We start from the raw sequence: 20,268 nt of genomic DNA on the forward strand, positions 1-20,268 counted from the left end.
GTCGCACCCGCCAACGCCCAATTTGAAGGCAGTGAAGAAATATCTAGATAAAGCTGGAACCTGCATAACTTGAAACAATGTAGAAACACACGTGAGTGGCTGGAATCCTTCAGGATACGTCTCGGCGCATCTTGTGCGACAAAGAAAATAATAAAGCTGCACCTCGCGACAACAAGCATGAACAAAAAAGAATACGGAATCGATTCATACGCTAGAATCACAGTGATAAGGCTGCATATTCGTGGCTGTTGAAAAAGAACAAAGAAAGGTTTGAGTAGTTTGCAGCAATATGCACGAGCTGCTAAGAGATAAGAATTGCAGCATGTATGATATTGATAGGTGGCTAGGTAATGCCCTTTTATTTTGCTGTTAGTAATTGCTACCCGAGTCCTAATTTGTTACTTTGAGCTTACCCTGCTAGTTTTTTTACTTGTCTAAAAGCACACACGCCCTAGAAAATATCACCTGGTGGAACAGGTTGCAACCATTCCAGACTGCACTTTGTGGGAGCGATAGCAAAACAGGTCGCTGAGCGTCTTTTAAATAGGGTTGGGAGAATATCTGAAAGTTTTGAATATGGAAGCAAATAATGAGTTAATTGATTCACACGTCTAAGCAAATAGCTGTGAACGAGGCGAGTGCCACATTGGTGTTGGCTCTAATAGCCACGGTGTCGCAGGGAAGAAACTTCGAAGCATGTGACAGCTTAAGGTCAACCTGACATCAACCTCGAGTAGTGAATTTAAAAGGAGAGAATAGGAGTCATTTTATGTACCGCACGAAAGATGGCACTGCAAAGTATTTTGACACACGGGCATAGTCTTCGTCACGAAGAGGACTTCTCGCATTCACTGTCATAGCGTAGGGGCATGCATTCTCTGTAGTCTGCTATCTTTAGTGCAAGCACTTGCCTCAGAAGGACTCAATTTAAGCCTTCCCTCTAAGGATAGGTGCATCCAGCGCCTTTACACAGTGGCAAGTCTGACGATGCAAGAGAACATTTCCTCGTGCCTCACGGTAACCCATGCCGACGGCATACCTCCATCCAGAGGAGCGCTGCATGAAACTATTCTAATACACTAGATACTTTATTTGGCCGTACACAGTGAGTCTGTAGGCATTTAAGGGGGGACATGGATCTTAAAACTAACTTTGTTATTTGCTGCCCAAATGTGATGAAACCTCACAGAATTATTCAGTTTTTCTGCCGATTTCAAATATGCAAAAATTTCTCTCCTAGGGCGATTAGTTCTAAAGGTATTAGAGAATTATTGCTATTGTCTGCTCAAACAATAGAAGAAAAAATGCTCATTGGAAATTAATTTTTAATATACAGGTAGATACTGTAAAGTATAATTAATGCAATGTTGGAAGCACATTTTTCATTTTCACTTCTAAAATGTTTATATCCTATCTTGAAATCTTTACACAATTGCCATGCCTGTGAGTGCAAAGTTCAGTGGGCTGCTAAATCTCTATTATTAGCTCAATTTTAAAACTGCTTCCAACATTGCATTCCTTACGCTTTATAGTATCTATCTGTATATTAAAAATTCATTTCTGATGAGCATTTTTTTCCTGTTGTTTGAGCAGACAATAGCAATAATTCTCTAATACCTTTAGAACCAATTGCCTTAGAAGAGAGATTTTTGCACATTTGGGATCAGTAGAAAAAACTGAACAATTCTGTGAGGTTTCATCACATTTGGGTTATAAATAACAAAACCAATTTTAAGACCCATGTCCCCCCTTAATAGACTTTCTCTGAGCGCTGCGTATCTCGGCGCAGCTTAGAGGCGTACGAACAGTGTGGGCACACTGCAGGATGCGTTGACATAGCGGCACGCTGTTTGCCTGTTTTTGAAAAAATAAGTGTCATCGATGCTTTTGTTAGTCTTGCAAAGACCCTCGCAAGCAGTCTGAATGCAGAGGGCCTTCGGGAATTTTATTTGGGATTTTCTAAAAAAGACGTGTCACCTTTCCGCTTAGGAAAACATTTGACAACGCTTCTGATGAATACTGTGTTCACATTTCTTAATTTTCTTTTTCCCTTTATTGTGGCCCTAAATATTCTTTCAGAGTCTCAGGTGCTCATTAATAAGAGGTTACTATATCTTCATTTCACTGCACAGCCATGAATGGCTTTCTGTAGTGCTTCTGGTATTGATTAACATATTGTGCACTATCACTTGCTCAGCCCATTTAATTAAGATGCAGAGGCCAGCTAAAATTTTATTTTGCCTGCAGCTGTCACCGGCATTGCGAAACCGCTTCACAGAAATCTGGTGCCCCGCAACAGCTTTGTCAGCTGACCTTGCAGCCATAGCAGACCACAACCTGAAGACCGCAGTACATCTGGGCCCCCTGACTCTGGGTGCTGCTATGGCAGCATTCCTCGACTGGCTGCGCTCAGATGACCTGGGGCAGCGCTGCGTAGCCACAGCGCGGGACATCTTGGCTTGGACCGAGCTCATCAAGCGTGCCACCATGGGGGCTGCGTTGAGCCCAGCAGCTGCCTATGCTCATGGAGCTGTGATGACCTTTCTGGATGGCCTAGGCACAGGTGGGCCACTCTTTATGACCTGCTGGTTTTTGAGTAGAGTGCAGGCACATGTATGGCCTTATCTCTTTCATGTTTTTCAAAGTTTAGCTTTGTAGAGAAAACTAATACTGTAATAGCATGTGAGATCTTTTGTTGCGAAAGCAATACTACTTGCACTTTCAAGCCTTCGCGTGACCCGGCCGCAGTTCCGTCTTACCCACGTGACGCTGTGACGTCACACCCCACGTGACACACGGGCTGGCAGGAGCTGCCAACTTGGGTCTCTTGTTTCACATGGGACGGTTATGTCAGAATCAGCCTGCTAGGACCCTAGCATTCACGTTACCCCTATAGGTCACTAAGGCACGTTCATACGGCTTGGTTAAAGCGGGGCTTTATATGTGGGCTGAGGAAGAAGAAAAAGAGAAGAAGAAGAACGCTCGGGTCACCCGCAGCTAATGCTTTTGGACTCGCAACAGGCCTGTCGAAATTACGTGCAGGGTAGGATAGCGCCACCCACCCGCAGAATATTATTGGCACATATGAAGAATTCAGATTTGGCTACTAGTGAAAACAGGTTATATGGGTGCCCGGCCACCAAGGGGTGGAGGGCAACGAGACCGCTCATGCGGCTGCCCGAGCGTTCCTCCGCCGGGGTTCCGCTCAATCCTCCGGTTCTACCGAGGCAACCATACCAATCCCGCTCATAACTTATGCGGACATAACAAACTATTTAAGCCTCTGCAGGAGGGCACTCCCGGGACCCGCCAAAGGTCTCGACAGATCTGAGGAGTGTCGCCTTAGACGGCTCCAAACCGAGTGTTTTCTAAATCCTGCCATGGACCCGACATTCACGGGTAGGTGCAAATTCTGCGGGCAGTATGCTGACCTATACCACATGGTGTGGGCCTGCCAGCAAAATACAAAAATAAAAGCTATAAAACAGCCAACTAGGGAGGGCTGGGAGGCGGCCCTGTCCAGCTTGGACCTGGAGGCCCAGCGTGTCCTGGTCCAGAGAGCTCGGGCAGCGGTGGCGGCCAATGCCGTCCCGGAATAGAGTCTGCCACTCAGCTTCACAACCAAATGACCTCCCTTCCCAAATCATATCGTAAATACAGTCGAACCCGGTTATATCGAACCCGGATATATCGAATTTTGGTTATATCGAACCCGGATATATCGAATTTTGGTTATATCGAACTCACGAAATATCCCCTTGAAAATCCCATGTAAAAGTATAGGAAAGCCGCGTCATATATTGAACTTAATTTCACCGTGCGTTTGATATATCGAACTCCGCGCTACGCACTGGAAAGTGTGCCTTCCCCAAAGACGATCGCATCACTCTTGGCCATTTGCCGCGTGACGTTTTCAAGCCATGCGCGGAAGGAATGAGAAGGAACAGTTCGGCGATGGCTGGTCTGGGCAGCGCCGTGCCCATTCCCCAAAGGCGCGCGCATCTGCAGTTATCATTTCCCGCGCGCCAACACATGACGTTTGCAGCAACACATGCGTGGGTGTGCCCATTCTTTTGCCGAGCTATCTCTCCCTTTCAGCATGCGCTACACATGCGCCAAGCCAGCTCAGCGCGTTTTCAGACAGACGTGCTTTCTCCAGCGTGTGTTACGAACCCTCTGCGCGCGGCGGCTGACAGGTTAAGAAGCGGCAGCTGTCTTTTGAGAGTCATCCTTTCTTATCGTTGTGCTGTTCGGACGTTAAGCGGCGGCAGTTTCTTTCTTTTTATTTATTTTTTTTTTTTTGCGGGAGTTGTTTATTCTGCATGTATGAATCAACGAAAGCACGCGGTCAGCTGCTGTGATCATGACGCCCGCCCCAAGCGCGGCGTGGCTTGTGCAATCAAGCCATCACGGGCACTCTGCCAAGTTCGCTCCCCACCACCGCAGGAGCTATCAAAAGATAAACGCGCCCGGACGTTATCGCTGCGCAGCATCTTGGCACGCTGCCAAGAAATGAGCTGTGGATGAGACCACCGAAACGGAGTGACGCGCGCCATCGACATGCAAGCGAAAACGCTCGCGATTTCGCGATTTCTGCCGCGGCGACACACAGAAACCTTGTTTTGAGCTACCGCGGTGGCTCGAGCGGCGAGAAGGACGCAGTTCCAACAAGTTCGAAATTTTTCGCTCTTGCGCTGCTGCTCGTCGCTGAGATCGCTCAATCGCTTGCACGTGAGCGAGCTGGCCTTTACGCATTTTTTGTTATTTTTTTCCAATTTCTTGGGTGCAAAAGGGGAGGGCGAGTTATTATGCGAGTGGGTTGATTACGCGACAAATACGGTATCGTTTTTTCGCATCGTAAGTGCCGTCACAAGCCAATTTTTGTATATCGAATTATCGATATATCGAACTAAGTAGAATCTCGGTGATACGAACTCGGCTGATATGAAATTCGGTGTGATACGAATTCATAAAATTCCCCGGCCGAATTGCATTGCATTCAGTGGGCAAAACATCGGATGTTCTGAACACTTTTTCTTTTCGCTACGGGTGATACGAACATCGGTATCACGACCAGTCGACGCCCACGCACACACTCACAGCGAGAAAAGCGTGCGCAGCGGCGCAGCACTGATAGCACGGATCACGCACATGCGTGCGAAAGAAGAAAAATAAAATACAGCGGGAAAAAACCGGCTTGGCAACCCGCGGCAGCAGCGAAGTTGGCGAAGAAGGAGCGATATGTTGCCCCCCCCCCCCCCCCATCCCTCTCTCTTTCTCTCCCCTCCCCCCGCATTTAGTTTTTTATTTTGCTGTTGCTTTCTGCTATTGGTGTTGTGCGCACGGCCTTGCGGCCCTCTCCACATTTCTCCGCCGCCCCGCAGGCCACGCTCTTCCGCTTTCCGGAGTCTCCGCTGCAGCGGCAACACGTTGCTTCGTTTTCTCGTTTGTTGAGGCTGACAACGCGTTGATAGCGCGTCGTTTTGTGATCATCTAGGCAACGCGAAAAGATACATCATACTGCAATGTCACGGAAGAGAAAGGCGCTGACCTTTAAAGACAAATTGGAAATTTTAAATAAGGTGGACAAAGAGCCCAAGAAAAGGCGCACTGACATGGCCAAGGAGCTAGGCCTGCCGCTGTTAACGTTGTCAACGATCGTTGGCCAGCGCGACCAAATTATGCAGAATGTGCAGCACTTCGCAATGAATTCTAAAGAAGCCAAAACTGCCCACCATGTGAAGTTGGAAGAGGTTCTTCTAACGTGGTTCAGAGAGGTCACGGCGGCCGGCGTCAACATCGACGGAAAAGTGCTTCGTGAGAAGGCAGCGGACATCGCACTCACACTTGGAATTGACGACTTTCAGGCCTCCGGTGGATGGATTCACCGGTTGAAGGTGCGTCATAATCTTTCATACAAGACCGTTTGTGGCGAAGGAAAAAAGGTCGACGCCTCCGCCGTGGAAGACTGGATGACAACCACACTGCCGTCTTACATAGCGGGATATGAGGCACGTGATGTTTTTAATGTAGATGAAGCAGGGCTGTTTTACAATCTCCAGCCCGAAAAAAGTTTGTGCTTTAAAGGCGATGCCTGCCGGGGCGGACAAAAAAGCAAACAGCGCATTACAGTTTTGTTTTGTTGCAACGCCGACGGATCGGAAAAGATGCCACTGACAGTCATTGGCAAATATCAAAAGCCCCGATGCTTTAAGGCAGCCGGTCGATTGCCCGTCGTCTAGAAGGCGAACAAAAAAGCATGGATGACGTCTTCTTTGTTTATGGAATTGACGTACCTCGACCGCAAGATGTCTTGCCACAACAGAAAAATAGTTTTGCTGCTGGACCAGTGCACCGCCCATGCAGAACAAATGACACTACAGAGTGTTAAGGTGGTGTTCCTGCCCCCGAACGCAACAAGTCATTTGCAACCACTGGATGCTGGGATTATAAGGAATGTTAAGCACCATTTTAAAGCTTTGTTGGTGCGCCGCCTCCTCGCGAAGATTGAAAGGGAAGGACGCGAATCTCCAGATCACTCTTCTGGACACTGTGCATTTTCTTGCAATTGCCTGGGATCACGTCGTTCCTACGACCATCGCCAATTGTTTCGCGAAGTGTGGGGTTTTCAAATCCTTTGTGGCTACTGCCTCGCAAGTGCCAGACCCGATTCCCATCGATGTCTGGAATCAACTTGACGTCGACTGTTGCGTCGACGATTTCGTCACCGCGGACGACGACCTCGCCACCTGTGGTCTCCGCACGGTTGAAGATATTGCGGAGGAAGCGTCATCACAGCCTGGCATTCCATGCAGTGACAAAGATGACGACGACCAAAGCGTTGATGACCCAACGCCGACGCAGCAGAAACGATGCACGCCATCGATGTTCTGCGGCGCGCCGTGACCTCCGAGTCTGTGTGGGAGAAGACAGCGGCCCAATTTTTCAGTTTTCAAAACTCTCTGTTATCAGATCTCGCGGAAAAAAAGGTGCAGAACGATACACGCGATTTCTCTCAACGAAAATAAATATTTCGTACCTGTTGGAAGGCTTGAAAACGGATTTTGCTCGTTTTTTAGTGATACGAAATTTCGGGTGATACGAAAATTTTCGTCTCCCTTTGAATTTCGTATCACCGAGATTCTACTGTATTTCGCGATCCCCTTCGAGTTCGATATATCCGGGTTCGACTGTAAGTCTTTTCTCCTCCTCCTCGCTCAATATTTTGTTCAGCAGCATTAAACCCTTGTAATTTTTTTTCTTGTTTCTAAATTCAAGTATTTCATATTTCTGGCTCTTACAATAGGTGATCCACACATCCACTTATCCCAAGTCTGCAGTTTGTTTCGTACAGCCGCCGACTGATTTTTCCGACGTCCTGATTTTCCAGACCTGCCTGATTATTTGGACTTTGACAAAGCCCCATGGTAGAAGGATCCCATGGTAGCGAAAGCCTCATAGACAACTGCGTAACAACCGAGCGAGACTTTAGTTTCGTGGCGACCTCTGCAAACTGTGATACAACACAATCACGTGACATTGTGACGTCATGAAAACACGTCATTACAGTGGCATACCATTGATGGGGAATTTGATTTATATTTTACTTTCGAACTAAAAACAAGGTCAACGATGATGGAGGCAGTACCGTGTTTGAACAAAGCAGAAAAATGGACATCGTAATTGTTCAGCAACTTTAGATGACAGGAATTTTCACTGTCACATTTTACGTTAACTGAAATGTTACGGCATCCTCAATCGCCTCCACATAGCATCGTTCTGGCTCCGTCGTTGTTGACCTTGTCTTTCGTGGCGCGTCACTTAAACGCATTTTGTGGCTTATTTCTGCAGTCGCCTCTCTGAATATAAGGGGGGGCCTTCAACTGCAAGCACATGAATATGAATCACATGGCTTGAGTGATTTTGCTAATGGTTTAAATGAGTGAAGCTGGGTTACATCGATAGCCAGGCTTTATTAACTCACGTTATATGCATAGACGTGTCGAGACAATACAAATCTTGAACTGTAGGAAGGTGACCACCCTTCATTTGTCTGTCATGGTCTTTATTTAATCCTCGTGATAACAAATTGACCTAAGCCTAGCATCTGCAAGCAAGACGCGGCGAGCTTTTAAAAGCGCCAGACACTTGGTAACAAGCAAATTACCGTCAGTGTTAAAGAAACACGAACGGGATAATGGTAACGTTAGCATTGAAACACGTACTTTAAGAGCTTAGGTAAGAAATTCAAACAGAGATTGTTACTGCTTAGAAGTTAATGCATCTGCGCAGTGAAAATTGACTGCGCAACAAAATTGACCCTACAACTAAAATATCGCCTTGCTGTGTGCAGTTTCATTGTGTTGCTCATGCTTCATTTGTCACTGAGAGGATTCAGTGTGAGGCTACAAATTTATAGCAACTTCAGCATTTAATATATTTACGAAAAAGGTCCCGCTGAAAATAAGCACCTCCCAGTTATACCTGCTAAAGCAGATTCAGCTATCGCTGGTGTGTTAATGCAGCGCAGTAAGCAAAACACACAGCAAAGGGATGCGGACCAAAGGCTTTCAAAAATGGGACACGTGTTTTCGGGGGAATAAAACCTCACCTTCATAGTGCAGTGAAAAGCGATGCCGTGAGACGCGGCTCGTGTATCCGTTTAACAAGATGCCACTTTTGGGATGCGTCTGGGAAGCCGAGCACTGACACAGCATTGTTGCAAAACCTAAAATGAGTGCACGCAGTGGCAACTATTTTCTGAACGAGTGTGCACCTTCTTCGTCTTGCTGTAAACCTTTACCACAGCCAGCACAATGAAATACTGAAAGATTGACGCAGATAACACACATTGCACGCAGACGCTTGCAAAAGGCAGGCGCGATGTTGAACTGGGGCTGCTGTCGCATCCACCCCGCTTGAAAAAAAGCTCCGCTCTGAACCTCAAGCACCTGCATAGCAGATGCTAATGATCGAGAGAGTTAGCTAAAAAGAAGTTAAAATATTATTACAAATGGTGGCACATTTTTTTTTTTTAGAAAAGAACATAATGCAGTCATTTATGCGTGTGAATACAGTCGAACCCGGATAATTTGAATTTTGGTTGTATAGAACTCAATATCCCCTTGAAGATCCCATGCAAAAGTATAGGAAAGCTGCGTTGTATATCGAACTCAATTTCACCGGTCGTTCGATACATAGAACTCCGCACCACGCATTGGTCGGTGCGCCTTCCCCAAAGATGATCACATCACCCTCGGCTGTTTGCCGCGTGACGTTTTCAAGCCACGTGCGGAAGGAATGAGTGGGCACAGTTCGGCGACAGTTGGTCTAGGGCAGCGCCGCACACTTTCCACAAAGGCGCCCGCATCTGCGGTGATAGCTGCCACGCGCTAGCACGTGACATTTGCAAGCCATGTGCGTGAAGAAATGCGAGGGAATCAATGCAGCGGGGTGTTTGGGAGAGGGAAAAAACGCGCCCTTTTCCCAAAGGCGCCTGCATCTGCGGTGATAGCTGCCGCGTGCCAGCACGTGACATTTGCAAGCCATGTGCGTGAAGAAATGAGAGGGAATCAATGCAGCGTGTTGTTTGAGAGAGGGGAAAAGCATGATAGAGCGAAGAGCAAGGGTGTGCCCACTCTTCTGCTGAGCTTTATTTCTCCCCTTCCTTTCTCTTTCCCGGTCTTCATTCTCAGCAGCACGCACTACGCATGCGCGGACAAGCCAGCTCAGTTCATGTATGGTAGCTGTAGGGGGGTAGAGTGACGGGCGAGGGTATGCGCGCCTTGCTCGGGAGAGTGCGAAACCGCGATGAAAATTCGCGGAGTTGCTGAAGGCACTGCAATGCGGCTGGTGTGCCACTGATGGCCACAGATGACGTGCGGCCAGGCCAGCCAGGCGCAGTTGCCTTCGCTTGCTGTTGCGCCCACGTGGGTTGTGTTTCACTCCGTGTCTCATGTTCTCGCGTTTCTGTGATGCTGGAATTTTTATTTATTACAGTGATGTACAGTCGAGCCCGCTTATAACGAACCTGAGCGTCACGCGGCGTCCGTTCGTTATATCCCGAAGTTCGTAGTAACTGGACCACAAACTAAAAAAGAGAAAGAAAAAAAAGTTGGCGGTCAAAATACGAAATTTATTTCTTAGCAAAAAAGTCTGTGATGCTCGTCTGTTTCTGCAGTGCAGATGCGATGAGGGCGGTCTCCAGTTTATTTAAAGCACTAGCGTGCTCTTTGCCGAGTTCCTTGGCATAGACAAGTTGTCTGAGGCCCTCTATATAGCCCATTGCTACAGATGTGCTTACGGGTGCTGGCTCAGACGTTTCATCTTCATCTGATTCTTCCGCATCGCTCTCGGCCCGCACTTCAAAAAACGATGCCTTCGTCCGTGCACGGTTCCGCAATATCCGCGTCTTCATCCGCAGAAATAAAATCCTGCCAACCAATGCCAGGGCCTCCCATGTTGGAGTCGACGACGCGCTGCCACAAATCGCCGCCGGAATCATCATCATCGGAGGCATCAGGCCCGACGTCCGGTACTGCGTCGACGAAGCCGGCCTTGCGGAAACAGTTTCGCACGCAAGCGGTCGTCATCTCCGCCCAGGCCGCCTTCACCATCTCAAGGGCTGAATACAATGAAACTCGGAGCGGCAAGTTAGCGGCCGGACGGTCTACGGTGATGAGCAAGTGCTGCACAATGCAGCGCCTATACGATGCCTTAAAGGAGCGTATTATGCCCAAATCAAGAGGCTGCACTTTAGAAGTGGTATTGGGCGGCAGGAAAAGTACAGTCACTGCCGTCAGAGACGTTTGCACGTGGTGCGCTGAGCAATTGTCGAGCAACAGCAGCACGCGCCTGCTTTGCCTCTGCATGTCGCTGTCAAACTCGCCCAGCCACTCTGCGAATAAATCCCGTGTCATCCAGGACTTAGTATTGTGCCTGTAGCGCACGGGTACATGGTTCCGAAAGCAACGTGGCTTCTGGAATTTTCCGATTACAAACGGCATGCGCCGGTCGCTGCCATTCATATTAGTGCACAGAAGAACTGTAACGCGCACTTTACTGTGTTTACCGCCAGCGCATGACTCCCCTTTCATGGAGTGCGTCTTGTCTGGAAGCATCTGATAAAATAATGCAGTTTCATCTGCGTTATACACATCCTGCTCCGCGTAGCTTGCAATAATGGCTCGGTTTGTTGCAAGCCAATTGGCAGCGTCCTGGTCACTTACCGAACGCGCCTCACCGACAATCGATTTAAAAACAATCCCATGCTGCACTTTGAACCGATGTAGCCAGCCATTGCCTGGGCAGAAGTCGGGAAAATCTAGTAGGAATGCGAAGTCTTTGGCTTTGCCCAGCATCATTGGTCCACTTATCGGAATGTTGCGAGCCCGTGCGTCGACGAACCACTTCAGCAGTGCATCCTCTACGTCCGCATAGGTGGCCTTCCGCAGGCGCTTTCTGTCCGCTGTGTTGGCGTTGGAGCTGGCGATCTTTTCCTTATTCTTCAGAATTGTCGAGATGGTTGATTTCGACACGTTGTACTTCTTCATCAGCTCGCAATTTTTAGCACCTTGAGACAGTTCCGTCACAATTGCTCGCTTCGTTGCCATGTCCAGCGCTTTTCGTTTCGTGACCGCTGGAGGCAGGCAATTCCCGTCCGCCATCCCGAATTATATGACTCAGGCCCGACAGACGAAGCGCTCACACCACACCACGGTGTAAGAATAATTTAGGTGATGACACTGCAGCCGGCGTGCCGTCCTGGTTGTGTTCGCCGCCGGCGCTGTTTCCGTTTCCCGGCGACAGGTGGCGCTAGTAGGTGGAGGCTCTCGGATTCGCGTTGCGTAGGTTATGGATGCTAAGCGTTGCTCGTTTGTCGCGCTCGATATCGGGGTATATAGAAAAGTATGCACAGGCATGAATACACCGGGATTCTGCAGTAACAAGACTGATTATCTAAATGAATGTGCAACTGATTTCTCGACGGCGTTTTTGTAATAGCTCTGATAGCTAGCATACGTTGAAGACAGTATATCAATCGTATTTTCTAGTTGCGCCCGCCAATGTTAGCTAATTAAAGCCAAAATAAATAAATTGTAGCAGGATTTTCAGGGAAATAGCCTAAGGACAGCTAGCCAAAATGCCGTTCCGAGCTTCGGTCGTCAACCCAGTGATCTCGCGCTGTGCGCTGGTGGTGCGGCTGCCGCCGCTGCTCATCTTCCCCTTTACAAAATAAACGTCCTCAAAGCACCTTGAACCGTTGCACCTCTAGCTTACACATGTTCTTGGTTACAAACTTCTCTCGACACGCGACCCCTACGCAGACTTCTGCTCAGTCTTAAGGCGATGGCGGTTATACTTTGCGCCAGTACAGCAAGCCGTGTGCAGTACAGCTTGATGAAGGGCATGTCACACGGTTAAATCCATCGCAACTCTCAAAGCAGTATATTTTGTGCTAGTTGCCCATGAATGGGCATAATTTTTCTATCCTACTCTGTCATTTCAAGAGAGCAATGCGCGCTCTTATATCAGAAAAAAAAATGTCCGACCTGAAGTAGGTCTGGTGGTGTGTACAGTGCTCTTACATTTGTGTAGAATATTAGGAATGGTATGCTGAAAGGGGGGCTGAACATATGCTTTATTCATTCACAAAAGTATACATTACATGGCAAAAACTGTTTAAAACATACATTCACAAAAAATCTAACAAAAATTAGGACATTCTCTAAACTTGGAAACAGGATTCAGGATGAACAAAGTTTTGCAAGCTTTTTTTTCTCTTGAGCTTGTTTTTTCAAGTTCATGGTTGCAGCTTTGCAGTGCTGCCTCATTCTCATGGTTAAGAAATAGTGCAGAATTTGTGCGATGACCTCTTCTTTATGCTGAGCACATGGAAAAGTCAAGGTCTTTGTGTCAAGCACATGCTCCACTGTTTCCCAGTATACAGACTGACTGTCGGCATTTTTTGCAAAGTGCTCCTCAGCTGCTCTTAACAGCTCAAAGAGATTCACGTTGGGGTGCAACAGTCCACCCCTGCTCTTTGTGTTGGTCAGGGATGCTTCAGCAGAGCTGTTTTCCGGAATGGTAAAAGCAGACCGGCAACAATGGCACGTTGTGGCTTTCATCAACTTTCGGCTCAAGAATCCAACCACATAGTAAAGAATGCAGTCAACGACTTGCGCTGTATCTTTTCCGTTTACTGTGATAACATCCTCACATTCCCAGTCCTCAACAAGAATCAGTTTATCAAGCTTTTCTTTTAGCTGATCAATGAAGCCAGGCGAAGAGTTGCTTGCACTGCCTAGTTCGATCAGGGCTCTGAAGTCTGATGCGTCTAGTAATGGCTTCTCATCGACCACGCAGCAATTCCCAAACTTGGGAGGCCTCAGAAGGCTGTAAATGGACATTGTATTGTACAGTTGCAAAAATGTTGGCATTGAAGGATGGTCATTCTGGCTTCCAGCAAGTCTTATCTTGCCAAAGAATCTTTCGATCGGATCTTGGTTCATTTTATTTGTAAGAACATATCTGAACTCGTACTGATGCAAAAGAACCTCACAAAGCTCTTTAGTTGATCTCAAGGTAACTCGGAGCCCTTCAGAGGTGCTTTTTGTCAGGAACATATCTTTCGTGATATTTCCACTCTGCAGCTCTTTTTCCCAGTTATCCAACCATTCTACCCCACGTGACAGAATGCCTAGGTCAGAGCCCTGCTTTGTGACACCTTCATGAGGAAAGCGTCGGTTCAAGGCATCGAAAAGATTATTAAGAAACAATGTGAATTCTTGCGTGGCTTCAGTGTCTCCCAGACTGCGCACACCACGGTTTCTGTAAAATTCAATACCTGCTGCCATCGAGCGACTGAACACTTGCGTGGCAAGCTTTACCCGCATCTTTTCACAGTTGCTTGGATAAATGTGGGAATGTGTTATTTTTGGACACACCTTCAGAGCTCCAACATTCGCTTGGTCTTCTTTATAAACTGCTGCATAGTCCTCCCACCTAATCCAACGTCCCTCCTTTTTCAGGTACCTTTGTTGCAAAAGACGGTTTCTGATGCATTTAAAGAGGTGTGGAGCATCAGAAAATGCAAAAACTTTTCGTGTGGGGTCGCTTGGATGTGTGAAGGAGTTCTGGCAGGCTTCTAGTGACCCACTTATACCCAGTGTTCGCCACATAGTCCTGTTTGTCGAAGCTCCATCACAAACAAACCCATGAATTTTTGCTCCAGCTTCCTCCATAAGTAAAATTGCCTGAAGGAGCAACTGTGCAAGAATAGTACCCCTCGTGGCACCTTTTGCTGCAAAAACACCTATTGGCTGAGCATAACTTTCACCAAAAGGGCAGAACATAAAAACAAGTGCATGGTCTGCAAGCTCGCTACTGTTTTCCGTCTCTGATGCCAGACCGACGTAGGTCATTGTCTTTGAGTTGACAGCCTTGCTTTTACGGACTTGCATCTCATCAAAGATGATAATACCGTGCCGCTTGAAGTCATCTTTCTTTTCAAGTTTCCTTTTTAAGGCTATGAAGAACTTACTATCAAAGCCTGTTTTAAAGCCCACCAATGAGATGTAGCGGTGTATTGTTCGTACTGAAGGCAAGGCGAGAATTTCACTCTCCATCAAGAATCTGTATCCTGCAGGTGACCTAATATGGAGGAGAAGGCAGAGCAAGATCCAGTCATCTGAGTATCTTCTACCGTTTTTTGAGCGAGCTTTGCCTGCAGCTACACACTCTTTCAACACCAGCTTTTGCGCTTCAGGAAGGTTTGCTTCTCTGGAAAGGCGTTCGAGTGTTTCATTACTGATTTCTAGTAGTTTTGATTTGCAGTTAGCCAATTCTTGTTCAAGATTATGTTTTTGTTTTTGAAGCCGCACTTTTGACTTGTAGCAGGCAATCCTGGCGCGCCGCAACATTTCAATGCGCGTTTTTTTCGATGGACTGGCCGGAATGCGAATGTGTTTCAGTTGAGAATTCTTTTTCTTTCGTGCAGCATGAATACGAAGTACATCTTTTAACTTAGCACATGCATTGCAACTTGTACTCTCTGTCACTAGTAGGCAACTGTTGTGCCGCCAGGTTCCACATTTGTCAATATATGCGCACTCGGGGCGTATATTATTGTACATTTCACCACTGGGACCACCTGCACACACATGCATTTCATGAAAGACCCGCACTGCACACTCTATATCAGCTAGAGAATTCATGGGCAAACCAGAACTTATGGTATGTACGTTAACAATACGGCCATAAACAAAACATTTCACTGACAAGGAGTCATTATGTGATGTGGTTAATTCTAGTACTTTTCTATGAAAAGGCGCCTGGTTACTCTCTTTCGGCAATTCTAGCTCACTGAAAACAACAGATTTAACTCCAAATCTCTCAGAAACTTGGACTGCCCAGGCTTCACTTGGGAGTTTAAGGCTGGATGCACAGCATGACAGAGCGGAAATTGTCATTTGCTGTCCTCCGTCCTGGAGGAACAGGGACTCGGTGGGTCGCTGCTCTTGCGTTGGTCCATGACTTCTCTCTTGCTGCGTAGTTTTTTCAGATGAGGAAGAAACTTGTTGCTGAATGAAAAGATATGATAGAATCAGGAATGTTTCTGCCATCCCAACTAAGCCAAAGTTTCGTTTACGTCACCTATATTATGTCCTTACTTCTCTTAAACAAGTCGGTGTTACATGTTTCTTGCTATTTTATTATTTCTTATTAATCTAAAATTTTCCTGTTACCAACCTCTTCTTTAACGCCTGAACGGCGCTGAAATTAAATAAATAAATGTTCACTTTCCGGATGCCACCTAATAGTGAGCAAAGCTTATGCGATTACTAGCACACTGTGCTATTAGATGTCCAATGAGATCCTGGCTAATTAATTATAATCAAATAAATATACTGAAGGGAAGAATCGTATCGTATTTACGATAATTTCCGCTCAGTAACTGTTGAACAATATCATGATTTGTTGCGCCTAGTGAGCTTAGATGAGGCGGCTGAAGGAATGCCACCTGAATTTAAAACAGGAAATTACCTTTTCAGCTGTATGACTAGGTGCGTCGGTGTCAGTATCGTATTGAAAAGTATCCTCTTCTTCACGTGGAGGGGGCGCGACGCTGTTGAAATCCAAGCGTGGCCTCTTACAAGGCGCGTCTGTTGATTCGGCATCAGAATGTTTTGAACTCGTTGTGTCAACCAGCAATAAACTTGGTGTATCTTCAACGGCCAGGTGTAGCTCTTCAGAAGCATTCGACGCTTCTGGCTGTCCTTGCTTCTTAGGCTTGTGAGAAGTCGGCGGCAGAGCCTGCCGTTTCCGCGGAGGTTGTCTCGTTTTTTGCTGCACAGTCAAGTATCCTGGGCAGTTCGGGAAAATGCCAGGCACAGCGTCGGGTGAGAGCACCGGTTTTTTTTGTGCGTGTAGAAGGACGTTCCCCTTGTATTCCGCGTGATATGTTGCAGAGATCACTTCATTCGGGAAGTGCTTTGCGCACACGTGGTCGGTAGGCTGCAAAACTCTATCTGCTCTCGGAATCGCCCGTCGCCACTTTTCTAAACGTTCGGGTTCACGCGGAGCCTTGAAAAGCGACACACGCTCCGTACAAGTCCGATAACCCGACTTGCAATTCGGTACAAAGCACTTCTTGCCCATTTTGAAGCGCAGCAAGGCTGAGAGCAACTAATTGCCCTCGGCGTCACATGCCGCGGCGTGGTATACGTTGAGTGAATCCCAGCAGAATACCAATCAGCCGAACAATGCACTCACTGGACTCACAGGCACAACCAAACACTTTTAGAGAACCCGGAGAAGCCTTCACACACACACACACACGAGTTTCAGCAAGTACACCCCGCGCGTGGCGCGAAAATTTCCGAACGAACGCGAGCGGGCAGCGCGGGCCCCTGGGCTCCCATACTACAGCGCCATCTGTACCTTGCGGCGAAAACTACCGCTGATTCAAGGTCATCTGCGAACACAATCTGCCCGCGCCTTCTCTCTACGGGGAGCGGCGAGTGTCAGCACCTAAATTATTCTTACACCGTGCACCACACACACGAAAATGACAACAAAGCGCCGCAACTGACGGAGCACGTGCGCACGTGCGACAATCACGCGAGGCAAGCGAGGAAGTGCCTAAGGAATGGAACGGAATGGAACGGACACACAGCGGGGCATGGTATGCAGCGGGGAGACCAATGAGAGGCATCCCTGAGCGTCAGTACTGCCACCTGTTGGCCCCTACCGTAGTTGCTTTCAACCGCCCATGGCCTCCGAGATTACCTCCGCAAATCTCGGAGGCCACGAACCGTCACCGCCGTACTGAATGCGCCGCTGCGCATTCAGTCTGCCCGTGGAAACAGTACAACTAGTACAACCGCTAGCGTATGGAGAGGCCTGCCTTCTGGCGCCCCGCACCCCTGGCACGGCCGCTCAATGGAACAGCCAGGAAACGAAACGACGAAACTTCGAAGACTATGCCGGCGGCCGGCGCCGTGGAGACAGGCGAAGACGAGGGAATGGCGAGAGGAGAGGGGAGCGGAGTTGCGAGGAGGGGCGGCAGCGTGGCCTTGGAGGCCACACCACGCGCCGACACTCGTAGGCAGCGCGCGTCGGCGAGCAAAGGGTAGCTCGCTTGCGAGGAGGATTGCGAAAACAGACCAAAAGAGATGGGAGCCCATCGTTATCTCGTATCGGGGCGCCGGGTTTACGCCATCCGTTCGCTGTAACCGATCGGCAGCGCTCATGGACGTTCGTTATATGTGCGATCTTGTGCCATTGAAGTAATGTATATTTTGGCGGTCGCTCCGGTCTCGTTCGTTATAAGCGAAAGTTCGTCTTAAGTGGGGCCGTTATAAGTGGGCTTGACTGTATTAGTATATGGGAATTGCTTGTCATGGCTTCGAAAGCACAAACATACTTTGTGCCGGGATGCAAAAGTGGATACAATTCCTGTTCACTGAAAGCTTCCCTTTTTTCGAGCACCAATGTAAGCAGTGCGGCGAGAACTGTGGGCTCGAAATATAAAGAGAGCTGAGCTCACTTCAGATTGTGTAGTAGAGCGCCACTTCGAGGAGAAGTGGCGCTCCAGCTCGCATAAAAGACCCGCTTCAGCCAAGCCGTATTAACGTGCCTGCTTGGCCTAGGGGGAGCGTGGATACAAGTGACCTGACAGGCTGATTCAAATATAACCTCCCTCATAGAAGGAGCAGCCTGAGGTGCCTGCCAAACGTAATATAAGGCAACCCTACGGCCTACGCTCAGTCAGTGTGCGACCATGTCGACTGCCAGTGCCAGCCATGCTTGGCAATTTTCGCTCACAACGCCGGTCACTGTTTTCGGTGAATGGGGCCTATAGCGTTAAAAGGTAACTGTACATGCAGAACACACGAACATGATTTAGCTGACAGAAAGTAAAGGGGCTAGGTGAAAGCACAGAACCCTGCCTGCAATGGCGCGAAACGCACTGCCACCAACACACCTGCGTCCTGTAGCGCCATCTGTCGTCATCGCTACTCTGAGCAGCCCCTTCGGCCCCGGCCGTCACACTACTCCCTGCAGCTACCATAGCCCGTGGCAGACACTCTTCAGTGTGTGTTGTGAACGCTCTGCGAGTGGTGGCTGCAAACGCAAAGTGGCAGGGTTTTTTTTTTTTTTCTTTTTTGCGAGAGTCGTTCATTGTTGCCGTTGTGCTGAACTCGTGGCGTAGCGTATGCTATGACGACTGCGGACGTTAAGAAGCTGCAATCTTTTTTTTTTTCTTTTGCGAGAGTCGTCCTTGTAGTGCTCAACGTGCGGCGCAGCGCAAGCCATGGGGGCTGCAGGCTGTTTGTTTTTGCAAGAGTCGTTTATTCTTACATCTATGAATCAACGAAAGCACGCGGTTAGCTGCGATCATGACACTGACATTTAGCATTGCTTTCTTCAAACGGCATTTACAGCTATCATGCTTCCAATGATTTTGTGGCAGTGGACCATGCCCTCCCCAAGCGCGACGGGATAAATCGAACCAGCTTTCACGGGCACTCTGCCAAATTCGCTCCCTGCCCCCGCAGGATCTATCAAAAGTATATATATTTTCTTTCATATTCTTGGAGGCAAAAGTGGCGGGTCGGTTGATTACGCAACAAATACAGTATCATTTTTCACGATCGCAAGTGGCGTCTCAAGCCGATTGTGTATCGAATTATCGATATATTTAACTATTTTGCGATCCCCTTCGAGTTCGATATATCCGGGTTTGACTGCATTATGTTTGCTTTCTAGATCCTTGGTGTGATCTTATTTTTAGTGGTTTAATATTTGGCATCTCAGTTCGCAGGGGCTCTTTGCATCGTTCGTCATCATTGAGTTGATGTTGCTGGCACTCAGTTCGCAGGGGCTCTTTGCATCGTTCGTCATCATTGAGTTGATGTTGCTGGCACTAGGTTTCTGCACCCATTTTGTTCCTAGTAATGCAGCCTGTTGCACCGACCTTGATAGCTATGAAAAATTGCCATAGCATCGCTCCCTTTTCCTTTTTCTGCAACCTTGAACCTGCGTTGCATGCATCTCGCATACCCCTTATACTCTTGATAGCAGGCGCTGCTAGCTGCTCATTCCTCCCACAAGTCGCAACTTGCTGCAAGCTGTCACAAGCCCATCAGGCTTCTTTTTCACAGCCGGTTTTTCCCCTCTCCCATCACCTCCGTCGCGCCAGCATCTGACAGAGGTAGGGTGAGGACAGAGACCCCGCACCATGGAAGATGGGCAGTCAGCGCGAGCGTTGTTTTGTCATGTGACTACCATATTTATGGCGATTTCCACTGGTCGATCGGAGCTGGGCGCCCGAGCCGAACTAAAGAGCTACAGAGCGAATCAGCCTTGGTCGACCAGCGGAACGTGTAGAACGCGCGGCGGAAGTAAAGCTGAGCCAGTTTCGAAAGTAGTTTTCGCATCCCAGCGCCAAAATGTTTGCGGTTGATAAATAGCCAGGAGTGCGGCCCTCAACAACTTGCTTTCTCATTTTTTTAACGCTGCAGACGTTTTTCAATAGACGCACTTCGACATATTCGCGCAAGAAACGGTGACGCCCAGCATCCTCTGCCGATGTCGCTGAAATGGTCAAAAACAGCCAAAAGAATCCAGCAGCATCCGGAAGTGACCGCGTCAGTGACTAGGACTTCCGGCGAGATCCGACTTCGGTCGGCGGATCGAGCTGGAGCGTCCTGAGCTGCCCCAAACGACCAACGGAATACGCGCAACCTATCTTGGTCTACCAGT

At 48.1% G+C, this 20,268-nt stretch overlaps 1 protein-coding gene across 3 annotated transcripts in view; it reads left to right on the plus strand.

Moving 5' to 3' along the window:
• LOC146207283 (midasin) overlaps positions 1-20,268 on the plus strand; it is a 261,721-nt gene that overhangs the window by 76,786 nt on the left and 164,667 nt on the right. For all 3 annotated transcript variants that reach the window (XM_084581249.1, XM_084581150.1, XM_084581196.1), the window contains exon 22: positions 2,248-2,563. In XM_084581249.1, the coding sequence (XP_084437375.1) occupies positions 2,248-2,563 (316 nt within the window). The remainder of the gene's footprint in view (positions 1-2,247; positions 2,564-20,268) is intronic.

The sequence above is a fragment of the Amblyomma maculatum genome, chromosome 1 (genome assembly GCF_055883805.1).
Source record: "Amblyomma maculatum isolate TAMU_Amacu chromosome 1, ASM5588380v1, whole genome shotgun sequence".
NCBI classification, from domain to species: Eukaryota; Metazoa; Arthropoda; class Arachnida; order Ixodida; family Ixodidae; genus Amblyomma; species Amblyomma maculatum.